Source organism: Nelumbo nucifera, chromosome 5, assembly GCF_055504915.1.
Source record: "Nelumbo nucifera cultivar China Antique chromosome 5, China Antique-T2T, whole genome shotgun sequence".
NCBI lineage: Eukaryota > Viridiplantae > Streptophyta > Magnoliopsida > Proteales > Nelumbonaceae > Nelumbo > Nelumbo nucifera.
Genome location: NC_142653.1, coordinates 2,823,713 through 2,850,078, shown reverse-complemented (window position 1 = coordinate 2,850,078; position 26,366 = coordinate 2,823,713). Strand labels below are relative to the sequence as shown.

The following is a 26,366-nucleotide window of genomic DNA, read 5'->3' as shown; positions in this document are numbered from 1 at the left end:
AGAGAAAAAAGAAATACAAAAAACTCTCTCAAGGCTGATAGCCTGATACATAATAAACTCATTTTTTATAATAGAAAAAGACCCTAGAATATGCATCATTCAAATGAAACAAATTTTCAAACCATGGTCTATGGGGTTAATAATTTGGGAACTTTTATTTTTAAGTAGAGTTCTGTAAGTCATAAATATATGTTTAAATTTACACAATATACAGGAACATTTTGATTCTGCTTTTGGCCGCATTTATGGCTTAATCTATTGTGAAAATGCAGGCTACACTACAAAACCAGTTAGGTATGGAGACATTATATTTTAGTAAGGCAAATACCTTATGCATGAATTAGCATTCATACAAAATCAACATAGATATAATAATAATGAGACAAATACACAGATGGTAAAATGGGGCTTTTGTACAGAAGAGAAGCAATTACAGTCAGAGCACCTAAGATCCAACTAAACAAGATTAAGTTACAATGGATCTCATTCAGACAGCTACAAACATTCAATCTATTGTTCCATTGGACCGTCGTCAGTTAAGAAACAGTCCATCTTGACTTCCGTAACATCAAGTTGTAGTATCTCTGCTCTGCAACCTAGAATTGAACCCACGCTGCAAAATAAAAGAAAATCTGAAGAAAAAAAAAGAGAAAGAAATAACAAACGGAAGACAATAAGGCTATGTTTGGTTTGATAGAAAATAAGGGAGAAACAGAAAAGTGGGAAAGCTCTAAATGAATTTTATGGAATTCCTAAAGAACCTTCCCTCAATTTTCTGTTCCTCTCTTATTTTCACCAGTCTAAAAGGTTGGTCTAACCCCACATAACTAGAGCTAATTAATGATATCCGCAAGGTTGATTCTAACAGCATCATGATTTTAAACTGAAGCATAACATAGCCAATAAATAGTAGCCAGATTGGAATGTATCATAATGGAAATTATAAGAATGCTGAATAAATTTAAAGCATAAATTTAATGGCTTTGGACATACTAATTTTCTTATTATTCTCACTCAACAAGAATTTGATGAGGAAAATAAGGAAATTATGGAAACTGCTAAAGCTACTAATAGGATGAATAGTAAATTGAATAATTGGAATTTAGAGTTTATTACTTAGGATGGGTGCGGCCAAGATCACCGTGAACAAACTCCTTGATATAAGTTCCAGCCTGTGTAGATTTCATCAAAATAAGACAAGATGGGAAGGTGGTAAGTACTGATCTAAAGGGCAAAGGAAAAAAAGGAAAGATTGGCAGAAAGAAACATTATTAAATCATCCTTATATTTGAGACATTCAACTTAAGTGTTTTTCCAACATAACCTGATTTCTTAAATGTATTCAATGGAAGAATAAACGTACTAAAAAAACTTTCTAATTATAGTCTTAAAATAGTTAACTGATAAAAAAGTACCTGAGTGCATAAATGCAAAAGAAAATACTGTGAGCTCCCGGTAATCTTTTCAACTTTCATCCTAGCATCAAATGCAAGTTTTTATCAGGCAACGGGAACCAACTACAATATTAGAGCTACATCAATTTCATCCTAAAAAATGTACCCCGGAATGCAACCTACCAATGTATAATCTTTTCACGTTCTAATGGACTTCGACGATGGAGTACCCTAATTGGGGTTCTTTGCAAAATACGCTGACCAAGAAAATAACATAAATGAGGGTATAGTTCTCAACTTCTAAAGAAGGATTATATAAATGCCTTCGCAAAATGGAGTGACTTGAGGAGCAATTGAAATTGGAGCGCTATGATTTGGAGAGGAAACCAATCAAGAAGAGAAGTAAAAAAGAAGAAAGAGACAAAGGGTCAAACTCTAGCCACCAGATCCTAGTTGGTAGCATATTACGAGAAGAGCAATGCTAAGGATTCAAGGTCTTTTGCTTGCACCCCTTACAAAATGGCATCATTACAGCATATCTGGAACACCACATTTCATGTAGGTTCCCTATCAGTTACTCTATGGGTCCCACACCAAATGCAGTATCCCAGATGGTGTACAATGCATTTGTAAGGGGCACAAGAAAAAAAAAAATTACATCCCGAGCATCTCCTCAAATTTTCTGCATCAGATCATTCAAATAAAAATAGATCTGTAATATATATATCATGCTTTTTTAAGTCGATACATATTGATCAACATCAGCATAATCACAATTTTGTAAAAGACCTGCTTGGGACAGAAGAAACCAGTCCCTGTCACATCATGCTCAGATTGGAAACTTGCTTCTTGGTATTATCTGAACCAACATTTGAACAGATTAGATGATCTAACCAACATTTTAAAATGCTGAAGCGTGACAGGAAACATTCCACTCCCTTCAAGCCATTCTAGAAATAGATGCAATTGTGACTTGATAATGTGATGCTATGATACAACATAACAATTACAAGACATTAATTTATAACTGACAAAGGAAAGAAAAAAATATAAGTCTATCAAGCATCAATCCATCACTTTCTACTATGTTACTATGTAGCTCACAAATCACATGTCCACAATTTTCATAAATTTGCATAAACAACAAATGAATTCCAAGATTATTTCATGAAAAAGAGAAAAGCAGGGAAGCCCTCATAGAACTTGTATATGTCAGGGTGGTTCATTGGGTCAAGTCTTTGAAGCTTTTTGAAGCCTATTCAGTAGGAGACATCATTAGAAACTGGGAAGAAGTGGCTCAGTCAGCTCCTATGTCTAGTGTTATCAGACCTGTTTGGACTCCACCAGACTTGGGTTTCATCAAATTGAACTTTGGTGGTAGTAGTGAAGGAAATCCAGGCTCTTCAGGCATAGGTGGTATTTTCAGGAATGAAGAAGGGCAAATTATTGCTATGTTTTCAGGACCTATAGGCTGGGGGGATTCTCTGAGCTGAAATCCTAGCAGTTGTAGGAGTCAAAAGGGCTAAGCAGCTGAATATTAGCAAGTTGCTGGTGGAAGGTGACTCCCAACTGACTGTTAGATGGTTGCAGATGGAAGAGTCCAGCATGTGGAAGTTTTCAAATGAAAGAAAGAAAATCAAGCAACTAACTCAGAACATGACTATAAGGTTTCAATGGGCTAAGAGGAGTAACAATTCCATGGCTAAACAGGGGGTGGGAAGATCTAATTTGTTTTGGGCTATTCTGTAATATGTTTTTTTCGGGTTTGAAAGGGAGGGTAAGACGTTTTACCCCTCCTTTCTGGTTGTATCTTACACATCTCTTTTAATAAAAGTGCTGTTATTGATCAAAAACAACATAATTTTTCCAAGCAATTACAAATCACAATAACAATTAGCATTTTTTTAAAGCAAGTGATTTTAAGTAATTTGTAGCAAATTTCTGATTCTTTTAATATTTGAAGGTAAAAAGGAGAAATTTCAAAGAGAGAAAATAGTGGTAGGTATTTTACAAGATAGATTGAGTAAAATAAACCAAAGTTACATTAGGGATCCAATCTCCATTTCCCCCTTTTCTAATTACACAAAATTCTCTTAGTCCCTATGGGTGGACCCCAATAGATTTGATCCCTGTTAGCTCCTTGTCTTTCTAGTGTATCTGCCATACAATCTGTTGTTCTCCATGTTCAATTGAAAGTGATACTTAGATCTCTTGATAGATGTGGTTCTTCTCTTGTGTGTGTGTATAACACCAAGGTCCTTGGCTATTGTTCTTCATCCACCCAATGACAGTTTGTCAATCATCTTCCACTATAAGCTCACCATAGCTTAGTGTCTTCCCTAGCTTCAGCCTATGCAACAGTGCCATCAGTTCTGCCTAAATCAAGTTACTTTGACCCATAGGACCTGAACAGAGCATCAACACTGCCCCTCATGATTGCTAAAAAAATCCCTATTCCTGCCATTCCAGGGTTGCCCAAGCTGCAGCCATCAAAATTTAGTTTTATAAAGTTTATTTGTGGGGAACATATGCTAGCTGTTAAATTTCTGGAAGAGGATGATTCTGCAATCTGTTGTCAGCCTCTTAAGATGTCACTTACTGAGAAATGTAGAAAGGTTTTGCAATGACAAAGTGGGCTACTTTGAAAGCAATATTCTCAATCAAGGCTTCTTTTGAATGAATCTCTTCCCTAAAGTTTCTTTCATTTCTTTCCTCCCAAATTGACCAGAAGATGGTGGATCTGGTGCATCTCCATGCTATATTAGTGTTAGGAGAGAAGAATCTATTCTCAAAAAGATTTACCATATCACTGGGAATGGACCATCTGTTTTCTGAGGAGCAAAAGAAGAGAAACCTGTTTTTATGATAACAACCAAAAAGAACAGCAGCAGCATCAGTTGGAGCTTCTATCTCATTACAGCTGGAGCTTGAAGGTTCTTCTTGTTCGAAGACAAATAGTAAACCTAAGAGAAGACAGCTATTTTCTGTTTGGAGGTTTTTCCTCCTTTATAATGTTTAATATGTAACAGGGAGCATGATAAAATGGTGTCCTGCTTCGCTTTATTATACTTTATTATATAAAAATTATAACAAAATAAAGACACGAGACATGTGCCAACTGTATAAAGTGCAACATTGGCATATGCCTTATACAAAGCGTACACACCTTTCTGCATACCTCACCATTAGAGGTGTATGCCTCGTGTGCGTCCATGCCTTTAAAATACACTTCGGCCCTGTTTTCTTTTCGGTAAATAGAGGGGAAAGTTAGCTTCCCATGGGTCCCACAGTAAGTTTCTTTTCCCTGTAAATGATGCCCATCTCCCAGATGGGTAAGTAACTTTCTCACCAGGGGGAAAACAGTTTTTGTTCATAAGAACACGGATAAGTGCACTTACCCAGGTAAATGGCTTCCTGAAAAACAAACAAGGCCTTCAGGGTATTTTCTTACTGCCTAGCCTGTAGGTGTATCTCTAGACGTGCACCTGCAGTGCTTTTTTAAAACATGTAACCCTGTGTACTATGGGGTCAGTGATGACAAATACCCCCTTGGCAGTTAAGTCATGACAAAATGCATTAAATTACAAAAATACTCACCTAAACTTTTCTTATTTTCTTTTCCTCACCTTCTTCTCTTAAACCCTAATTGGCCCAAAAATACCTCAATTTTCTCCAAACAAAACCAACTAAAATAACAAGAATCATTTCACTGACATAGAAAAACAAGTTTCTTTAAATCCTTGTTTCATTTCACTGACATGAATGTCTCTCTTCATCTTAAAATATAAAAATTATCCACTCCTTCCTCCAATTGTTGCTTGGAAACCCCTGGAAGAAGGTCTTATCAAACTGAATTTTGATGGCAGCAGCCTAGGTCCAATTGGAGCATGGGGTTCAGTCTTTGTGGAGTTCCAAGCCGTATTGTAAGGAGTACAGATTGCTAGAGAATTAAATTATGACACACTGTTAATTGAAGGTGACTCTAAACTGATAAGAGGGTGGTTGAAGGAACCAGAAAAAGTAATTTGGAAATACAAGGAACATATGAAAAGATTCAAATGACTGGTTAGAGACATGACAATGGGATGGCTGATTACCTTGCGGGGGGCATAAGTCTGAACTATTTTGGGCTTGGTTGTAATTCTGTTTCTGATTAGGGCTGCATCTCATTCATAAAAAGAAAAAGATTGTGGCTGCATCTTGCACCTCTGTTGGATGTTTATTGTAATTCTTTGATGTAATCCTTTCTCTTTTTAATAAAACTTTTATCATTTATCAAAAAAAAAATCATCTGAATATTAAATCCATTCTGTTTGGGGATTTTAAAAAATTTAAATAGCTGAATGAGAATCTTTTTCAAAGTTAACTGATGGAACTAATGGAACTCTTAACAGAGAGGGGTATTTGTTGCCAAGTGAAAATTCAGGGGGGTCTTTGTTGCAAACAAAAGTTCAGGGAGTTAATTGTCACTGACCCCATAGTATAGGGGGCCTTTGAAATTTACCCTTTTTGCATGATCATGAAATATAACTAGAAATGCATATCAACACATTACACTACAAAAAATACAAAAGGATAAAACAGAATATATGCATATAACTTTGTTCCATCACATCAGAATGAAAAGCATTGCACAAAACATCACCGTGTCAGTAAATGAAGATATAATCTCGATGTCCTCATCCTTGAGTGGGCGAGAAATCCAGACTAGTGCAACATATTGCTTCTGCATAAAATAAACAGCTCTGTAATACCACTTAGCCCAGGTATAATTATCTAAATCTATTTTGCATTTGCATTGAACAAAAACAACATAATGCAGTAACTAGTTATTAGTATGATGACATAATGCAGTGACATGTAAAACCTGCTTCTCTGCCTCTCCTTCACGCATCAGGGTCCACCCTTCACTCCCTACAACCTTGAGGTTTTTCACTCCAACCTGAGTGCCAAATGTATCAGTATGGTTACTTACATCATCCAAATTCAGAAGTCACAAGCAATACTGCAACATTGAACTCACCAATTTTTTCTGCAGGCTGTTTATTTTTTCTTCAATTTCTTTGATAGAAATCTTACAAGGAATACAGTGTGCATTTTGTATTTCAACCAGGAAAGGTCGACCTGAACCCAACATCCGAACCTGGAAAAGTCATAGATCAGAGGGCATTCACCAAATCCATGCACACTGCAAAGAAAATATATATGCAGTACATCAATATCTTCTCTACCGGCAGCATGAAACTTGTAGTTGTCACCACGAAACATAGGAAGCAGATTGCTCCCTATTATCTCCTACAGAAGAACATTAACCAGTCAGTATGTCAAACAATTCACAACTCCATTTGGATGACAAGAACCTTAAAGATGATCAGATAGAACCTCAACAGATGCTTCACCCATTCTTTCATCATCAATAATCCACCGTGTTTGGCTGACATTTCTTGAATACTACAGTGGAAAGAAAACAAGCATTAACAGCCAGTCAAAGGTGGAGAGCAAATGTGTTCATGCTTTATTTCAAATTCAGATTTCAGAAAATCCAGTAGTGCTCCTGGGAAATGGGAAACAGACTAAAAGGAATGCATTTCAAAGGAAAATAAATAAATAATGAACATCCCTAACGGGATGCTGTAGGGTAACAAAGAATGGTGTTAGCATTGGAAAAAGTGCGTACTGAATATATGATTATCATGAACAAGCAGTTCAAGGAAAAGAAGCTAAAGATCAAGCTTCTCTACTCATGCAACTTAGCATCTAAGGTCCATCTTCCCCAGAAGAGCTATATTCTATAGTGTTATCTATCTAGACATTTTGGCATAAGGTGAGAAAGTTGTTTTTGCATCTCTTTTTTTGCCAAGACAAAGATTGTTAAGTACTATCTTGATTTCAGATGCAAAAAGGAGATATTTGGTGAAAAAAAAAATGGTAAAGGAGAGAGGTGAAGAGAACAGAATCATGACAGCCAAGAGAATAGTGAAGTGGTCCTCTCATTATATATTTAATGAAATGAAAATCACAATAATATCCCTGTGACAAAACATATAGCACTAACATAATATTAAGACATAGGAATGAAATAAAATGGCACTTTGCTGCTTGAAATATAGTTTATCATTCATCATCATGCTATTACAGCATTAGTATAAACCATGCACAATAAATGCTATACAAAGAGATAGCAGTTACTACCTTGAATTAAATAACAATAATACAGGATTTAAGGATTTGCTTCTGAATTTGAGGGAAGAATCAGAACTGATATCCTTCCAAATAAAAAGAAAAATATCACGGGATCTGAAATAACAGTCCTGCCATAGATTTTAAACTCCACTAAATTGGTGGTGCAAGTATTTGAACCAAACTACAAAACCCCCTTGATACTGTTTTCACCACAATATTGGGGAGTGGGTTTAGGCTGGTTGGACCATGGCAGACCTCTACCATTTTTTTTTTCAAATCCAGAGTTATTTTGAAAAGGTAATGATGCAGGTGCTGAAGATTCAAGATAGGAATTTTGTGAAATTTTATGTATTTCTGTATTTTTTGCACTGTAGGGGTATTTTCGTCATATTCAATTTTCTGTGGGGTCCAATGATAGAGTCTGATTTTTCCGGTTATAGTTTGTTTATGTTTTAAGTTTCAGAGTCATTGCATAAGTTCAATTGGAGTTATTGGGTCGCCTTTGAATTAAATTAGGAGAATGGTGGTTCAGTTCTAGTCCTACTAGGATTCTTATGAGACTAAATATGTATGGACATCTTACATAAAGATCAATTAAGTCTATTGAGTTTTCTTGAGCTTATACTAATTGTGGTGAGTGATTCTAGGCACCCTGTGAGTAATTCCAGGTATTCTCTCTCTATTTTCTTTCTTATTCCTTCAAGAAGCCATTGCAGTCATCAGCAGCCATAAATTTTTTATCAAACGACTGGAATTGAGCTGGTCCTGCATCAATCTGGCATCAGAGCTAATGGTTATTCACTATGTTCTCACAAAGTAACTGATTCTGTAAGCCTAGGGTATCTTCTAAACAACCTTATGAGTCTAGAATCAATCATGATCGGTTACGAAGGGTCTATGGTTAACTTTTTTGAGAAGATGGTGGAAGAAAATAGATCTATAGGAGTAAGGTTTTCAAGAATGTTAGAAGAGAAAGGGAAATACAAGATTTCAAAGGAGATGATGACTCACAAGTATTCTTTCATTGTGTGTGTGTGTGTGTGTGTGTGTGAGAGAGAGAGAGAGAGAGAGCTAAAGAAATCTTGGTCCACCTCAGCCTGGCTGAATAATCTAAGAGAAGCCTATGTTCACCAAAGTGGGACTTTAAAATAACCCTATGTTGGGAGCCTCAATGATCCTGAGAGGCTGAGACTGGGCTTCTTGAAACCCATTGTAGACAACACAAATCTTCTTATTAATTGTCCACGGCTCCATGCACCTAGTATTGGGCCCCACATGGATCCCAAAAGGTCTTGCAAGTGTGAAACATTTAGAAAAGTAGGATGGAATTTGACTAATTTTTATTTGACTTTTTTTTCAACCATATTTGATGCAACTTATATGGGTTATGAAGATAGCTCTAAGGTAGTTTCTTTGGATTTTATACTCAAAATTAAGTATATCCTCAGTGATGTTTTTTCTTTTCAGCAAAAAGTTACTTTACTAAATTGATGACAAGTGGATTTAGTACAATTTAATGACAAGAATGTCATCCCCAAAAACATAAAATAGATTACAAAGAAACCCAGTAAAATTTTTGCTTTGCGACCCTTAGTGTAGCTAGGGAGTCAGCTTAGACCATTTGCACTCCTAACCCAATTCCCATAGAAAATCCCTCATATTTCTCTAATTGTCTTTCTATCCTAAATGGGATGTAGTGGAAAGGAAGTAGATAGGTTTATTGGCTAACATGGATCTGATCAGGGCAATTCTTCTCCCCAAGGAAATATACTTTTTCCTTTCCAAAGGGCTAGTTTCTTTGCAAACCCCTCCACCACTGGCTTCCAAAATCCATTAACTCTTAGGTCCCTCCCCCCAACCCAAGGGTAAACCTAGGTAGGTTACAAGCCAATTCTTTATCTCACATCCCAACACCTCCACAAACCATAGGAGTTCCCCTTCCCCCATATAAATTCCAACAATTCCACTTTTATTCCAATTAATCCTTAAACTGGAGATGCCCACCATTTCTCAATCAACAACTTTAAATTTTGCCTAAAAAAATAACTTTAAAATTCTCACCATTTCCAATTCAACATCCTCATAGAATAGAGTTGTATCATCAACAAATTGGAGGCGGGATACAACTACTTGATCTCTCCCAACCCTCCATCCCCTAAAAAGTCCTTGTACATCTGCAACCACAATCATTCTACTCAAGACCTTTACTAGTTACCACTAGAGTGAAAAGGAAAGGGGATAAGGGGTCCCCCTTGTCAGGAAAAAAAATCTTTTGCCACCCCATTAATAAAAATTGAATAGTAGTCTGAGTTAACACAACCCCCAATCCACATCCTCCATCTAGCTCTAAACCCTAGCCTCTCTAAAATTTCTAACAAAAAACTCCAATTCACTAGATCATAGGCCTTTTCTTGATCCAATTTACATACCAAGCCCTTCTCTCTACTCCTTTTCTCCACAACACACTCATTAGCCACTAGGATTTGGTCCTCCGTCATGTTTTAAGATCTTAGAAATATATTTAAGTAGTAATGTTGTATCACTAGCTTTTCTTTATAGTAAACAGAAGAAATTTTATTAAAAATAAACAAGTACAAAGATAACTAAGGTGATGAGCTAACACCCCTGACACAAAGTACCAAAAAATTAGAAAGATAATTTGAATGGTGTATCACACTATCACTTGCTTGGTCACTCAACATATAAATCAAAGCAAGGTTTTTCTTGGAATTCAAAATATTTCATGATTTTTGGGCCGTTACAGGTCCTTTGAATTGCTTTTTATATTCATTCAAATTCAGAACAAGACTTTTACTTGCTGGAGAAGACATAGTTAAGCCTCCAACAAGAACTTACAGCAGCTTACAGTTGAGTCTCTCTTCAGGTTTAACTTGTAAAATCAGGCAATTAAGATAATAAAAGAACAAACTTATGTACAACCAGAAGCAGCTCTCCCCCTTGGTTTTTTAAGCTGGCAGAAGGCCACATAACCCACATTTAAATTTTACATTACATCCTGTGCTAGAGCATTTTCTGTCTATTTACACCCTGCTTCACCATTCTGTCAGATATATTATTAGTTGACCTGCGGGACCAAACGAAAGATACTGCATTACATTCAATATTTGTTTAATCTCTCTCATAATGTTCCTATATTGCAAGTGTTTACTCCTTGACCAACCTATGACCACATTTTAGTCCTGCCAATCCATCTTTTTTCCCTAATTTTCTGTAAAGAGTAAAATTGGCTAGTACCTAATAGCCCAACTTCCTCACTGAGGTGATATGCTACAGAAAATGTTTGCCTATAGTTCAGGTGGTAAAAGGGGCTAGAATTATCTTTTAATGGATTGACACTAGTTTCATGATTTGTGGACATAAGCGACATCGTAATATTGGAAGATTGCTTATGAAGGTTAGTGATGAGAATGAGAAAACTATGACAACCAGCATTCAGTTAGAGTGGCATACGTAAGAAACAAAAGCATCTTTAAATTCTTTCAATGAGTAAATTTAGTTAACCAGTTGACCAATACTCAATCAGAATGAACCCCCCAAATATTCTAAATTAATTGAAGATGACCATATGAGTTTAGTTGATTAACTTATGACAGAAACAATGGACATATTATCTCATGCGTACCTTCAAGTATCTACCACCAATGTAGATAGGCATCCTATAACAATGAAAAGAGAAATGACATGGCTGATTAACCTATAAAAAATAGTAAAACAAAATTTAATATCAGTCAAGAGGGAAACTAGATAATTAAGAGTTAATTAATTTTCACACTACATTCCAAAACAATGTTGATGTTAGTAATAAAAAATGTAGTACTTGAAACCTCCACCATTCCAGTAGTTCAGATATATGTATGTTTAATGACTTTGGACCCCACAAAAGAATCTAATCTTAATTTGATAGCTTCCGTGTAAATACACCAGAGCTAATTTAAATAAAGATGATATAATTGAAGTGAGGAAAGGATTTGGAAGTTAATAGAAAGATTCTTGGAGGAACTGAAAAGAGAAGTTGAGAAAGATTACAGAGGTAGGAGTTTAGGGGGTGAAGTTCACAGGGAAGTAAGAATGGGGATAAAGTAGGAGAACAGAAATCTGAGGATTTAATAGAGAAGATGGGTGCCAATAGAAGTGAACAGAAAGTGTCGGATGCAGACTTGGCAGAGCAATTAGGCTGTAAAGTAAAGAAGCCAGATGATTTGAAGGTCTTTTTTAGGAATGGAAAGGAGGATGGCAAGATTAAAAAGAGAAAATTGAGTGAGGCTGAGAGGCTAAGAAGAGATGTTGAAGAAGATGAGGAATTTAGTGAGAGAAAGGGGAGAAGGAGGGGGAGTAACTAAAAGGGTAGAAAAAAGGGATAAAAAAAAGAAGTGGAAATGAATACTTTAAGCTGGAATGTTAGGGGGTTGGGGGGTAGAAGGAAAAGGTCATTGATAAAGTGATAAGAACAGAGGACCCAGATAAAGTGCTGATTCAGGAGTTGAAATTAATGTGGCTTAGCTAAATGTGGTGCACTCTTAGAGCATCTTTATAGCGACAAACTTCCTCTGTAAATTGTAGGAGTTCTCCTGCTTTGTACTCCTCCTCATGTATCTCATTTCTTTTTTTTATTAATGAATATTGATTAACTTTCTCAAAAAAAAAAGAGTTGAAATTAATGGAATTTGATGAGAGATGGGAAAGATCTGTATGGAAGGCAAGGGGAATAAATTGAGCAATGAGCCCTGCTTGGGGTAGTTTAAGGGGGAATAGTGACAATGTGGAAAGAAGAAAGTTTAGAAGGGATGGAAGAGTTGATTGGGAAGTTTACTGTGTCCCTCAAGTTTAGACAAAGGGCAGATGGGTTTGAGTGGGTGTTGACCAATACATATGACCCAACTAGATATAGAGAAAGAAAGGAGCTATTGGAGGAATTGCAAGACAAAAGAGGACTGTGGGAAGGACCATGGTGCTTAGGTGGGGGCTTCAATGTCATAAGATTTGTAGAGGAGACAAACAGTGGTAGGGGTGGGGGAAACAAGTATGAGGAGGTTTAATAGTTTTATTAACTTCTTTGAACTGAAGGAGGTTCCACTGACGCATGGCACATTCACTCGGTCCAACCTACAGGCAAATCCTATCTATTTGAAGTTGGATAGATTCTTATTCACAACAGAATGGGAGGAGCACTGGGGGGCGATTACTTCTAGATCCCTGCCCAGGGTAACCTCAGATCATTGGCCCATTGTTTTAATGAGGGAGAATATTGGCAATAGAGGGCTGTCACCTTTCAGATTTGAGAATATATGGTTGTCCCACCTGGGTTTTAAGGAGCTAGTTAAGGATGGGTGGAGTGGGAGTGCCCCACGGGCCAATTGGGAGGGTATGAAGTTACCTTGGAAATTGAAGGAGCTGAAAGCAAAAATTAAGGAATGGAACACCCTTCACATTGGTAGGATTGAGGAAAGGAAACAGGTTCTGATGAATCAAATTGAGGAGTTGGATGCAAAGGAAAATGAAGGCACGTTTGGTGTTAGGGATAAAGAAGAGAGATGGGAACTGAGGAAGCAATTAGAGGACATATTGTTTAAAGAAGAAGTTAGTTGGAGACAAAAACCAAGGCATAAGTGGGTGAAGGAGGGAGATAGAAATACCAAATTCTTTCATGCAATGGCTAACGGGAGAAAAAGGAAAATTTTGATCTCAAAATTGGAGTTTGATGGGGTGACCCTTACTCAGCAAGGTGAGATTGTCAGGGCTTTTGTGGAGTATTTTAAGTCCATATATAGAAGGCCCCTGAATCAGAGGATCTGGTTGGAAAGACTAGATTGGCCAAAACTTTTTGAGGAGGCAAAGGAGTGGCTTGAAAGAAATTTTGAGGTGGTGGAAACAAGGGAGGCAATATTCTCAATGGATAGACCTAAGGCACCTGGTCCGGATGGTTTCACTATGGCCTTTTACCAGGATTGTTGGGAGATATTGAAGCAGGATATCCTTATAGTTTTCAATGAATTTCATCAAAGGGGTGTGATAAATCCAGGAGTAAATTCAACTTTTATTGCATTGGTCCCAAAGAAAATTGGAGCAAGTTACCTGAAAGAATATAAACCTATCAGTTTGGTTAACAGTTTGTACAAAATCATTGCTAAGGTATTGTCTAGAAGAATCAAACAAGTACTTCTAGATTTAATATCATAGAATCAAGGGGCATTTGTGGGAAACAGACAGATTGTGGACCAAATTTTAGTTACTAATGAGTGTGTGGAGGATCTAAGGAGAAGCAAGAAGAAGGGAATTGTGTGTAAGTTGGATCTAGAGAAAGCTTATGACATGGTTGATTGGTCGTTCTTAATGCAAATGATGGACTGCTTTGGCTTTGGAGTAAAATAGTGCAAATGGATCTTGGGATGTATTGAGACTGTCATTACTAAATCCTAGTGAATGGGTCTGTAGTGGATCATTTCCCAGCCACTAGGGGAATTAGACAAGGGGACCCCCTTTCCCCATTCCTCTTTACTTTGATAGCAGAAGTGCTAGGGAAGTTAATTGAGAGGGCAGATTCGAAGAACCTAGTTAGGGGGTGGAGGGTTAGAAGAGATAGGTTACCTATCACACATCTATTGTTTGCTGATGACAAAATTCTATTCTGTGAAGGGGAGGATGTGAGATGGGTCAGAAATCTAAAGATGATAGTGCAGTTATTTGAAAAAATGTCAAATCTGAAGGTTAACTTTGAAAAGAGCTGTGTGGTAGGGGTGAACATGGAAGAAGGAGAGATGAGGGAAAGGGCTGAGATTTTGGGTTGTGAGGTGTCACAGTGGCCTATAATATACTTGGAGATGCCTTTAGGGGATAACCCGAAGAATAACAATTTTTGGAGCCCAGTATTTGATAGCTTTACAAAAAGGCTAGCTTCTTGGAAGAAGATTATTTATCTCTAGGTGCCAGAATCACCCTGATTAAGTCTACATTAGCTAGCTTGCCGGTGTATTATTTATCTGTGCTCAGAATCCCAGAAAAAATGAGTGTTGGAAAAGGTGATGAGAGATTTCTTATGGGAGCCAGGGGAGGAAAGGAGAGATTATAAAGTGAGTTGGGAGATAGTCTCCAAGTGTAGAGAGGGTGGCTTGGGATTGGGTAATATCCGGAAGAAAAATGAAGCCTTGTTTTAAATGGTTGGGGAGGTTTGGAGGGGAGAGGGATGAGTTGTGGACCAAGGTAATATTGAATATTCATGGATAGGCAGTTGAAGGCTAGGACTCTAGGCTTGTGGCAAGGACTAACATGGCCTCTCCTTGGAAATCCATACATGCCATTCTTCCCTCATTTCTGCTAAACATCAGGTATGACCTTTGCTCTGGGAATTAGGTTAAATTTTGGGAACATTTTTGGGTGGGGGATGTATCCCTGAAAGACCAATTTCCCTCTTTGTTCTCCTCTCCTGTTTCAAAGGCAAGTGTGTATCTGATTTTCTGGTCCCTTTTGAGTCAAATTTTGGGTATGATTGGGATTTGGGTCTTAGGAGAGGCCTTAGGGAGTCAGAATTGGGAAATGTTGTGGATTTAATTCAGATTTTGAATGGGGTGGTTTTGGACCCTTCAAAAAGGGATAGTAGAATCTGGACTTTGTCCCCCTCTGGGGCCTTTTCTTGTGCTTCTTTCTTTAAGTCCTTGGCACAACAAATCAACAATTCTATCCAGTCTTTACTAGTTAAGGAAATATGGGGTAAGCCGATCCCTCCAAGGATTGGAGCTTTTTGTTGAGAGACATTCCTGGAAAAACACATGAGATTTACTCCATAAGAAAAGGCCAAATTGGTGCTTGTCCCCAAATCGGTGCACCCTCTGAAAGGCTAATGGTGAAAGCTCCTATCACTTACTAATTTGCTGTCCTTTTGTTTCTGAATTATGGGAATGGTTTATTTCTTTATTTGGTTGCAGGTGAACCTCTCCACCAGATATACGAAGATTATTTGCCACCTCTTTCCTTAGTTGGCCTAAGAAAAGGGGTAGGGTTATGTGGAGGTGTGTGAGGGCTGCAATTTGGTAGATTATATGGGAAGAGAGGAACTCTAGGACCCTTTTTGATAAGGAAATGAACAAAGAAGGTATCATTGAGGTAATATTGGTTAGGGGGTGGTGCATTGGCTGAAGTATTTAGATACGTTTGCTAATGTCTCTACATTTATGCTACTAAATAGCTGGCTGGAAGTGGCAAATTCTGCTGCTCGGGTGTTGGTGGGGTGTTTAGAGATGAGATTGGAAAGGTGATTGCTTTGTTTTCAGGCCCCATTGGGAATGGGGACTCTCTTAGAGCTGAGATATGTGCTTTAATAGAAGGTTTACGAAAAACAAAGGAAATGAGTATTAATAGGATAACTCTTGAAGGAGACTCAAAGCTGGTTCTAAGCCGGTTACAAAAGGACAATGGACTGTGGAAATATGCAAACGAAAGAAGGGAAGCTAAATGATTAACTAGGGGGATGGGGGTTCAATTTCAATGGGTGAAAGGGCTGCAAATGCTTTTGCAAATACATTGGCGAAACAAGGGGTGGGAAGGGAACAGATGTTTTGGGCTGTGTTGTAATCCTCTTTTCTTTTTTCTTTTTTGGGAGAATTAAGCCTCTTAAACCTCTACCCAGATTATTGTGCAACTTTTTTATCCATTAATAAATTGATTTCTGTTATTGATAAAAAAAAAAAAAAAAAGATAATAGACTTGCCTTCTTAGATGGCAATGTTAAGTGTTCACAAAAATCCTGATCTTTCACATTACTGAGAAACTTGTGAATATCTATATCTGCTTCACTAGAAGAATTTTCAATGCTCTGTGAGTGAGACACATTCAAAGTGTCCCTTGTTCCTGTTCCAATCTGCAAAGTCAATTTAATGTCCAGGAAGTAAACAATAACTTGATAATATACATGAAAGTTTTAAAGCGGAGAATGACATCAATGGGGCAAAGTGTGATTGAACCACAGCAGAAACAATACAAGCATTACCATTACCCAATACAAAAAGAATAAGATAACATGTCTCAATGTTTTCTATGACATTGTTCATAAAAACATGATACTGTTCTGTACCATCCTAAGTTACACAGATATTTCAAAACTGGTTCTATACTCATGTTGGATTTAATCTTCACTGTAAATTCCATACTGATGTCTGTCCCAGCTCTAGTAAAAGAGGTATTGTTTCCATTTGTCAAGATATCAGCATTTAGCACCTATAAACTCACTCTCATCTAAACTCTTCAGAAATTGTCATTTTCTAGCTAGTCATAATCTATCTCAATCAAAATCCTATTTGATCATATTGTACAAAATGCCATGACACTTTGGATGCCCAGTAATTACCAACTACGGAACTACCAAGGTCAATCTAGAATAAGTCAGCATTGAATAATCTTCAGGTATTGAATTGTCTGAATAGTTAATGCTCATTTATTTAATTTGCTACATGCTTGTGCTGTGAGCATAATAATGTTGATAGGATATGTTAGGACCAACAGGTCACTACCAATATTGGGTTGAGCATTCACTATCAATAATAGGTGATGAAGAATTGATTCTTTCCCTTTTGAGGTTGTCTCTTTTCTTTTCAAGTCTGAGAGCATCCACTTTGTGCTAAAAAGGCCAAAGGTTAGGCCTGCATCCAGTTCACCCCGAGATTATGACATGTGTATACCAGAAGCTAGTTAAGGACACTAGCATATGTCTTAGTGTCCAAAAGCAATACAAGATGTTTTATGTTTGTCACAGCAAGCTCAAGTGCAAAGTACAGACATGTTCATACAATTGACTTAGGAGCCGTTTGATAACAGTTGAAGTGGCTGAATTGATTGACTTATAGCTTTGCCTTTTAGTGGATAAAATGGTCATCTACTAAAATGTTTAGGGGCACACTACAGAGACCAACACTCCATCCAATCATTAAGGTATTCATGACCAAGACCAATATAATGATGTATTAGCTAAATGACAAAGCAATAAGTGATTCAGTTCAGCTACTTCATCTGTTATCAAATTCCCCCTTTTTTTGATATCTTCTGAAAGGGCTACACAATGAGGGGTAGCCCATCCCCCAACCCATAGCCCCCCCAACCCAAATGCAGGCGGGATTCGATCCCAAGTCTCTGCTACAACCAGCTGGTTGGCACCTTGCATTATCAAATTGCCCCTTATTATCATGAGATATGTCCCAGACCTAAAGTAGGTCATGAAAATGTGCAAGATGAAAGGCTGTACTAGCTCTCTCAATGTAGTCTAATTGCAGCTGAATGTACTGAATCACCAACTTTTGAATAAAAAATAGGGTAAATTCCAGAGTACCCTGTACTTTAGGGGTGGTCTCAGTTTAGTACCCCAACTTTAAGACATGCCACTGCAGTACTTGAATTCTCAAAAACTGTCAATTTAGTCAGTATCCTTAGCAGTCCGTCAGTTATCTGTATCACATGATGACATGTGTGACTTAAAACTTTTAAAAAATGTCAAAACTACCCTTCAAAAGAAGACATTGTTCATTGTCTTCCACCCCAGAATAGACATTGTATGAAATTGAACTCAAGGAAAATTCGGATTTGAAGCTTCAATATTCAAATCCGATACTTTTCATGAACTATTAGAACCTCTTAAAACCCCATATTTTTTTTCTTTATCAAGAAATTTGAATTTGGGGAGGGGGGGTTGGATATTAGGGTGACAACCTAGATTGCGTTCCTAGGAAGAGAAATAGTGATACATCCATCATCCATTGATGATTCCGATCAATGCTGGCGTGTCTTTTTGCCCATTTCATAAGTTATTGCTTTTGGACCTTCACTACCAGGGATACACATCAGATCTACGACAGTCTACCTGGACATCTAAAGAGGTGTTACCTCTACTTCTGTCTATTGTTTCCCAAGAATTTCAAATTCTTCAAGAATACATTGATACAGTTATGGATGGCTGTAGATTTAGTAGTCAATCAAGACTACAGTTAGTCTTGAATTCCAAAAGATTTCAGATTGAGAAAACTAGAAGAAAGAGGGAGAAGAAAGGAGAAGAAACCAGAAGTACACAAGGGTTTTGAAAGGAGGGACAGATCAAATGAATCTGCCGCCGCCACTCTCTCAATATTTATAGGCTATGTTCACTAAATGTAGGAAAGGGCAATATTGCCCTTAATGCTTACATGGCAAATAAAACAAATAATAAATTGAAATAACAAGTTGTCTAAGATAACTACCAACTAACACTGACATAACTAACAAAGGTTACATGTGCTGTCATACGAACACAGTGGGAACCACAGTTGTGGGGCCCACATCAGTGTTCTCTACACTCCCCCTCAAGTTGGGAATAGATATTTGTCATTCCCAACTTGAATAGGTCTGCCTCTAACTTCTTCCTTGGAACAGCTTTGGTGAGGATATCCGCGAGCTGCATGTTGGAGGTGATATACGGGAGACACACTTCTTGTGATGAGACCCTTTCTCTGACAAAATGTCGATCAACTTCAATATGTTTAGTTCTGTTATGCTGCACTGGATTGTGAGCTATATTAATGCCGCCTGATTATCACAATACAACATCAAGGGCGTCTCATAATCAATACCCAACTCTTCAAGTAGTGATTTCAGCCATTCCATTAGCCATTGACATGTATTCAGCTTCGACACTAGAGCAAGAAACAACACTTTGTTTCTTACTCCTCCAAGAGACAAGGTTACCTCCTACAAGGGCACAATATCCAGAGGTAGACCTCCTGTCATCAGCACTCCCAGCCCAATCAACATCTGTATAGACCTCCACCTTCATGTGATTATTGTTCTTGAACAGTATACCTCTACCTGGGCATCTCTTCAAGTATGCTAATATTCTCTCAGTTGCAAGAAGATGAGTAGTTCTAGGGGAATGCATGTACTGGCTGACAACACTGACTGCATAACTGATATCTGGTTGTGTGAGGCAGAGATATAGGAGCTTTCCAACCAACCGTTGAAACATAACTTTGTCTTCAAGATGCTCTCCACCCTCTGCATTGATCTTGTGATTCTGTTCAATGGGTGTATCGGCAGGCTTGACACCTAACTTTCTAGTTTCCGCCAACAGATCTAAAACATACTTCCTTTGAGAGATAAAGATCCCCTGTTTAGATCTAGCAACCTCAATACCTAAAAAAATGTCACAGTGTACCAAGATCTTTCACCTCAAACTCTTGATGAAGGAGCTATTTGAGGGACTCAATCTCACTATTATTATTCCCTGTCATTACAATATCATCCACATATACAGCAAGTAAGGTCAAAGAAAAGTTCACTCTTTTAACGAACAATGTATGATCTGACTAGGCCTGTACATAGCCGAATTTTCCAAGGGCTAGTCTGAATCTATCAAACCAAGATCTAAGGGACTACTTTAATCCATACAATGCCTTATTCAGTTGGCAAACCTTCTTACCTGTCTCTGTATCATAGAATCCAGGGGGCAACTGCATGTACACCTCTTCCTGTAAGTCTCCATTTAGAAAGGCATTTTTAACATCCATCTGGAACAAGGGCCAAGAGTAACTTGCTGCAAGGGCTAATAGAACTCGAATAGTGGTCATCTTGGCTACTGGGGCAAAAGTCTCCAAATAGTCTATATCATAAGTCTGAGTAAACCCTTTTGCAACCAACCGGTCTTTGTACCTTTCAATGGAGCCATCAGCATTATGTTTCACAGTAAATACCCATCTGCATCCAACTGGTTTCTTTCCTTTGGATAGGTCAACTAGCTCCCAAGTATTATTTTTCAAAAGGGCATCCATTTCAACTTTCATTGCATCTTTCCACTCTGGAACTGATAAGGCTTCTTGCACTGTTCTGGGATAGGAATATCAATAATGAAAGTGAGAAATGACCTGTAAGAGGGAAATATGCGATCATAGGATAGAAACTGGAAAATACAGTGAGCTGTGGATGTAGTGCAACGCCGTTTCCCCTTACGAACCGCAATAGGGAGGTCAAGGTCATCAGAAGGAAGGGAAGTAGCAACAGTAGAAGGTATCTTAGTGGGCCTTGGGACTGTAGTACTTGGATCTAGATCCGCAGAAGGAACTGGGGCTGGCCTAGACTGCTGATGACCGAGATCAACCTGCCTACATCGCCTGTGATAGACTTTCAACTCCTGATCCCTCTAACAACCCTCACCATTACAGCCTTCATCACTCAATGGAATGGGTAAAGGAACAACCTCAGATGAATTAACCCACTCTCACTACGCTCCCCCCGAGGAAAAAGGCCCAAATTGTCACTACTCTCCCCCTGAGGAGAAACCCTAGGATAATAGGGTGCCTCCTCAAAGAAGGTGACATCCATCGAGACAAATCTCCTCCCTGAAATAAGATCATAGCAGCAATAACCCTTTTGAGTTTGTGCATAACCGAGAAAAATGCATTTGGAGGCCTTAGGGTCAAATTTAGAATGATGAGGTCCAAGAAGCTGAAAAAACAGGTACAACCAAAGGTTTTAAGAAGAACAGTAAACAACTCATCGTCTGGGTATAGAAGGGTAAACGGAGGCTTCATATCAAGAACCCGTGAAGGAACCCGATTAATGAGATACACTGTCGTGAGGATAGCATCACCCCAGAAACGGATAGACATATTGGAGGTAAACATAATGCTTCTAGCCACCTCCAAAATGTGCCTATTCTTCCTCTCGGCAACCCCATTCTACTGTGGTGTATGAGGACAAGTGCTTTGGTGAATGATCCCATGATCGAGTAGATAAGAAGCCAGTGACTTGGCAAAGTATTCTTTTGCATTATCAGATCGAAGGACTTTGATTTTGACCCCAAACTGGGATAAAATCATCTAATGAAAGTTGTGTCAAAGCGGGAACCTCATCTCGATAACGCATAAGATAGACCCAAGAAAACCAAGTATAGTCATCAACAAACAACAGAAAATATATGTACCCACCCATAGAAGGGGTGTGATACGGCCCCCAAACATCGGTATGCACAATATCAAAAGAATTACCACTTCTTTTATTACTCAAGGAATAAGATGTTCTACAATGTTTGGCAAGCTCTCAAATTTGACATCTCAACATACTCAAATAAAATAGGAAACAGACTTTTCAAAGACCGAAAAGATAAATGACCTAACCGATTATGCCAAAGCATAACCGGACTCAGATTGAGAAACAAAAGACTTCTTATCCACAGGCTCTTTCCAATGAGAACTCTCTCCAAGTAGATAGATCACATTCATCTCACGACCAGTCCCAATCACCTTCCTCATCTCCAAGTCCTGAAAAACACATCGGTCAGGGAAAAAGGTTACTGAACAGTTTTGATGTTTTGTAATACTACTGACTGAAAGCAAATTAGTATCAAGTTTAGGAACATGCAAGACTGAGGATAAAGAGATAGTATCAGATAACTTGATGTCACCCTTGCCAAAAATGGGAACAAGAGAACCATCAGCAATGGATACTTTATCTCTACCAGAAGATAAGTGATAAGTAGTGAACAGTGATGGCAAGCTAGTCATATGGTCAGATGCACCTGAGTCTATTACCCAACAATGTTTAGTGTTACCTGGAGCTGAAGCATGGTAAACTGAGGCCCGAGTACCTGAATGAGCAAATGCTGATGTGGCAGGGGCTGATGGTGACTGAAATGACTGAGTTGAATTCCCAACCTCATTCCAACTGTATTAGGGCAACCCGAACAATAGCTAAGGTATCTAGGGGCGTGCCCTTTGTGCCCGACGAAGATGCAGAATCAGTATTCACAGCCATATGAGCATTACCCCTTTTATTCCTCAGTTTTGCTGGGACTAAATGAGGGTGTAGCTTCCAACATGTATCTTTCGTATGCTTGAGTTTCTTGCAATGTTCGCATACTAGATCCCGTTTATCTTCCTTCTTCATGTCCCATTCTGTATCACCCCCAGACTTGGGTTTAACTGTTGCCAGGGCTGGGGGGAAGGGCTGATGTTGCATCATAACCTTTCTCCTGGTCTTTTCACTATGCAACAGGAAGTAGGCTTGAGATAGGGTCACACTGTCTCTTGTTAGTATCTGTTGTCTCACAATGTCATAATCTGAATTCAACCCAGCCAGAAACTCAAACACCCTATTAGTCTCGACTTGCTTTCTATGGGTCTGTGCATCTTTTGGACTTTCCCACTCAAGAGTCTCCAGATGGTCAATTTCATGTCACAGAGATTTCAAGGTAGAGAAATAAACAGAGACTGGTTTCTCTCCTTATTTAAGGTTATTCACCTCACACTTCAGTTCATAGGCTCTAGCAACATTAAGGGGTTGGGAGTAGGTCTTTTTCATGACATCCCATATCTCCTTGGTTGTCTTTGCCCACAAGTAATTTCGGTTGATATGTGGCTGCATAGAGTTGCACAACCATGTCATAACCAAGTAGTTCTCCTGAACCCACTTGGTATACATTGGGTCCTCCTTGGAAGGTTCTTTCACATCTCCCAATAGGTAGCTAAGTTTTCCCCTTCCCCCAATAGCCATCATGGCTGATTGGGCCCATTCCAAGTAATTGGATCCGTCAAATCTCACTGTTATAATCTGAAACGCAGTCTCAGACATACTACCAGAACTGTTGTTCCCAAAAACACTTTCTCCCTGATTTTTGAACTCCATTCTTGGTTAAGAATCAATAGTTAAGAACTATTAGGGTTACTGCAATAGAAAACAACACTTAAACAACTTATCACAATCAGAAATCTGTATGAAATCAGTTCATATCTGATCTGAAACCAATCGGCAATCAAAATATAAGCAGTCCGATAATAGTTCTCACCCCAAAACAGGCTTGGAAGCCAAAACAGGTCTGAAAACCACTTAGAAAGCAATCTGTAATGCTGAAGCAGAATTAGGGTTTTAATCATAGGGTTAGGAAAACCTTTGTGAGAACATAAACAGTGCTCAACCGCACCTTCCAAAAGAATTCACAGTCAAGTCTAGCCATAGGGTTAATGACAAACCCTAAAAAACTGATCACCTCTGAGAAAGAATAGGAGAGTTTGACTGCTCCTCCTAGATAGGTCCAACCTATCTTGACTGACAGCAATCTCAAGGGAAAAATAAAGACTTACCCAAAAAACTCTGATCGCTACCTTCAATCGTGGCCTGAACCCTAACCTTCTCTGATTTTTCATGATTACCAAAACACTCTCCAAGCCTCTACAAGTCTTCGGACAGCTGCTAAACTTTTTTGGTAACCTCCAAGAATCAGCCAACAAACAGTCCTTTGTAAGCTTCCAGCTCTAGACAGTTCTCATGTGGTCGGCTGGACTAGACTCACATGAGAAACCCTAGATAGGCTCTGATACCAAGTAGTCGATCAAGACTACAGTCCATCTTGAATTCCAAAAGATTTCGGATTGAGAAAAGTAGAAGAAAGAGGGAGAAGAAAGCAGAAGTACACAAGGGTTATGAAAGGAGGGACAGATCGAATGAATCTGCCGCCGCCACTCTCAATATTTATAGGCTATGTTCACTAAATGTGGGAAAAGGCAGCATTGTCCTTAATGCTTACATGGCAAATAAAACAAATAATAAATTGAAATAACGAGCTGTCTAAGATAACTACCAACTAACACTGACATAACTAACAAAGGTTACATGTGCTGTCATACGAACACAGTGGAAACCACAGCCGTGGGACCCGCATCAGTGTTCTCTACAGATTTCATTCAGCAAGGGATGGAATCAAAATCAGTAGGGTATTTAGGTGCTGACTAAATCCTGAGCTTCTATTTGCATTTCAATATTTCTTTCTTTCTTTATTCTCTATTATAATAAACTTTTAGCTATATGAGTTTTGTTTAAGTTGGTTTATGTGGAAGTGGTAGATAAAGAAAATCAGATGACACTAATGTCAGTTTTTATTCTTTCACATGCCACTTAATGTCAGTTAACGATTTTGGACTGAACTGGAAGTTTTTGGGAGTTCAGGTATTGCAGTGACATGTTTTGAAGTTCGGATACTAAACTTAGACTACCCCTAAAGTACAGGGGTAGTCTAATAATAAGACCCAGAGCATTAGAAACAAATTACTCTAATAATATGGCCTAGAACATGCCTGTTTTCATTCTCTTGGAACCCTGCTCCCTTTCTGATATAGTCTGAAGATTCAGTGATAAGTTACCATGGGCATATGTCAGACGAATGCGGAAAGAGCTTTCACCACATTTAACAGCCTGCAACAATTCAAATTTCACATATGGTTATAGGGGGAATGCATAATACATGTTAAATAGTCTAAGATTAAGGGAAATTATGCACTATACATGTTAAATACTTCAATCTCATTGAAAAGAAAATCTCAAGAAGATTAAGCAGTGAAAAAGTGAAACAAGGAAAAAAAACAGAAAAAAGAGTGATTCCCCATTACCAACAACTTTTCAAGTAAACCCGTTATTGATAATTTTAAGGCATCCTTCACAGAGATATTATGACCAAGGAAGTTTTCTTGGAACCAAACTTCAGATCCATACTTCTTTTCCATATAAAACCTACAAAAGAAGGTTGGTGATTATATTATGGAATCTCTCCTCATCGCCTAAGCACACCCATGGAAGCTTAAAACTGCAAGAATCATCCTAAACGGTTATCCAACAATAGCAACTTACCGAACAACCCTCTCATTTTCCAATATAATCGAAGGTATAGCAACTTCGATCGAAAAGCTATCAATCTGGTGACCCTCTTGCTTTATTAGTTGCACAATTGATGCGACAAAGTCATTAACAGAATCCCTTTTCACACACATCTCTTTCTTCTCCTCGTAGGTAAATTCCAATATGCCTAAACAAATTCTACAAAATACTGGATCAACTACCGATTCTTGACAAGAATGTGAACTACTCAAATAATGATCATTGGAACCCTTGGGTTCTTCAATGATTGAACTGAAGATTGATGGTGAGAGCAACGATGAGGAATAAGTACATTCGCCGCGCACCCCAAAGAGCCGGAAGATGCATCTAGCACACACCTGCAGCATAATTAATATTACAAAAAAGGTATACCAATCATAAACTATCAAGAAAAGGCATTACATGATATAAGCTAAATCCACACAAAGCTACAAAGAATGAATGGAAAAAGACATAAACATGAATTGAAGTTGGACCAACCCCACGGTTTTGTTAACGGGGTTCGACCCTACAGCTTCTTGTTAACTGGGGTTGTTATTACTCAGATGAAGTAGAAAAGGCATTAGCAGTAGTGAGTAATGACCTTCTATAAGAGAAAAGACCAAAGCACAAAGAACAATACACACCCCAATTGACACCAATTCCTTGACAGCTTGAGGAGGCAATGAGAGGACGGCTTTGGTCAAAACCTGCGCTTCCATGGAAGCGGCGCTCTCATGCGCCACCTGGTCTCCGGTGATACCCTGCGGATCATTCATGTTGTCCAGCCCCATCTCCACTTCACCAACACCTCCACTACACTATTCTATGCCCGCTTTTTTAGCCCTCAAAACAAAAAACGACGTTCTTCCCGCGTGCTTGAGCTTGACTGCTCGCAGTTCCCACTCCCAAGCCGCTCTCGCGCCTCTGTTTCTAGTTTCTAATTTCTATAGAGCGAATTTCACCGGCTCTGGACTCTTGGACTCTGGAGTGAGAGTTGGGGCCTGGGGGCGATCGTCTTCGTCTTTGTAGCTTGTAGCCGTTCTTTTCATGGGCCAGACCAATAATCAACCCAACTCATACCCATGGGTTGCATTGGGATCCCGTTCCCGGTCCCGTTTTAATGTAGCCCATATGCTG

General features: G+C 38.5%; 1 protein-coding gene across 2 annotated transcripts; it reads right to left on the bottom strand.

Moving 5' to 3' along the window:
- Window positions 1-310: 310 nt before the first annotated feature.
- LOC104603700 (Pseudouridine synthase family protein) lies at window positions 311-26,366 on the bottom strand. 2 transcript variants are annotated; one of them, XM_010267787.3, is made up of 15 exons: window positions 25,874-26,366; window positions 25,221-25,585; window positions 24,983-25,103; window positions 24,671-24,788; window positions 16,300-16,439; window positions 11,221-11,292; window positions 6,777-6,845; window positions 6,609-6,689; window positions 6,418-6,537; window positions 6,262-6,336; window positions 6,040-6,120; window positions 1,578-1,651; window positions 1,416-1,476; window positions 1,117-1,172; window positions 311-613 (listed from the first exon to the last, which is right to left on the bottom strand). In XM_010267787.3, exons 1-15 carry the CDS (start codon window positions 26,018-26,020, stop codon window positions 511-513), a joined length of 1,683 nt encoding a protein of 560 aa, XP_010266089.1. In that variant the 5' UTR covers window positions 26,021-26,366; the 3' UTR covers window positions 311-510. The 2 variants fall into 2 exon arrangements, 1 of the variants encoding a protein (XP_010266089.1); XR_016076497.1 differs by lacking the exons at window positions 311-613; window positions 1,117-1,172 and adding an exon at window positions 2,184-2,253 and having other exon boundaries at window positions 1,415-1,476.

Excerpts from the sequence above, each read along its gene's own strand:
- LOC104603700 (XM_010267787.3), bottom strand. The coding sequence starts at position 26,020 with ATGGGGCTGGACAACATGAATGATCCGCAGGGTATCACCGGAGACCAG. Across the intron at positions 16,440-24,670 it reads TTCCAAGAGAATGAAAACAG|GAACAAGGGACACTTTGAAT; the intron begins GCATGTTCTAGG and ends AGATTGGAACAG. Across the intron at positions 1,652-6,039 it reads TATCTTCATTTACTGACACG|CGTATTTTGCAAAGAACCCC; the intron begins GTGATGTTTTGT and ends TTTCTTGGTCAG.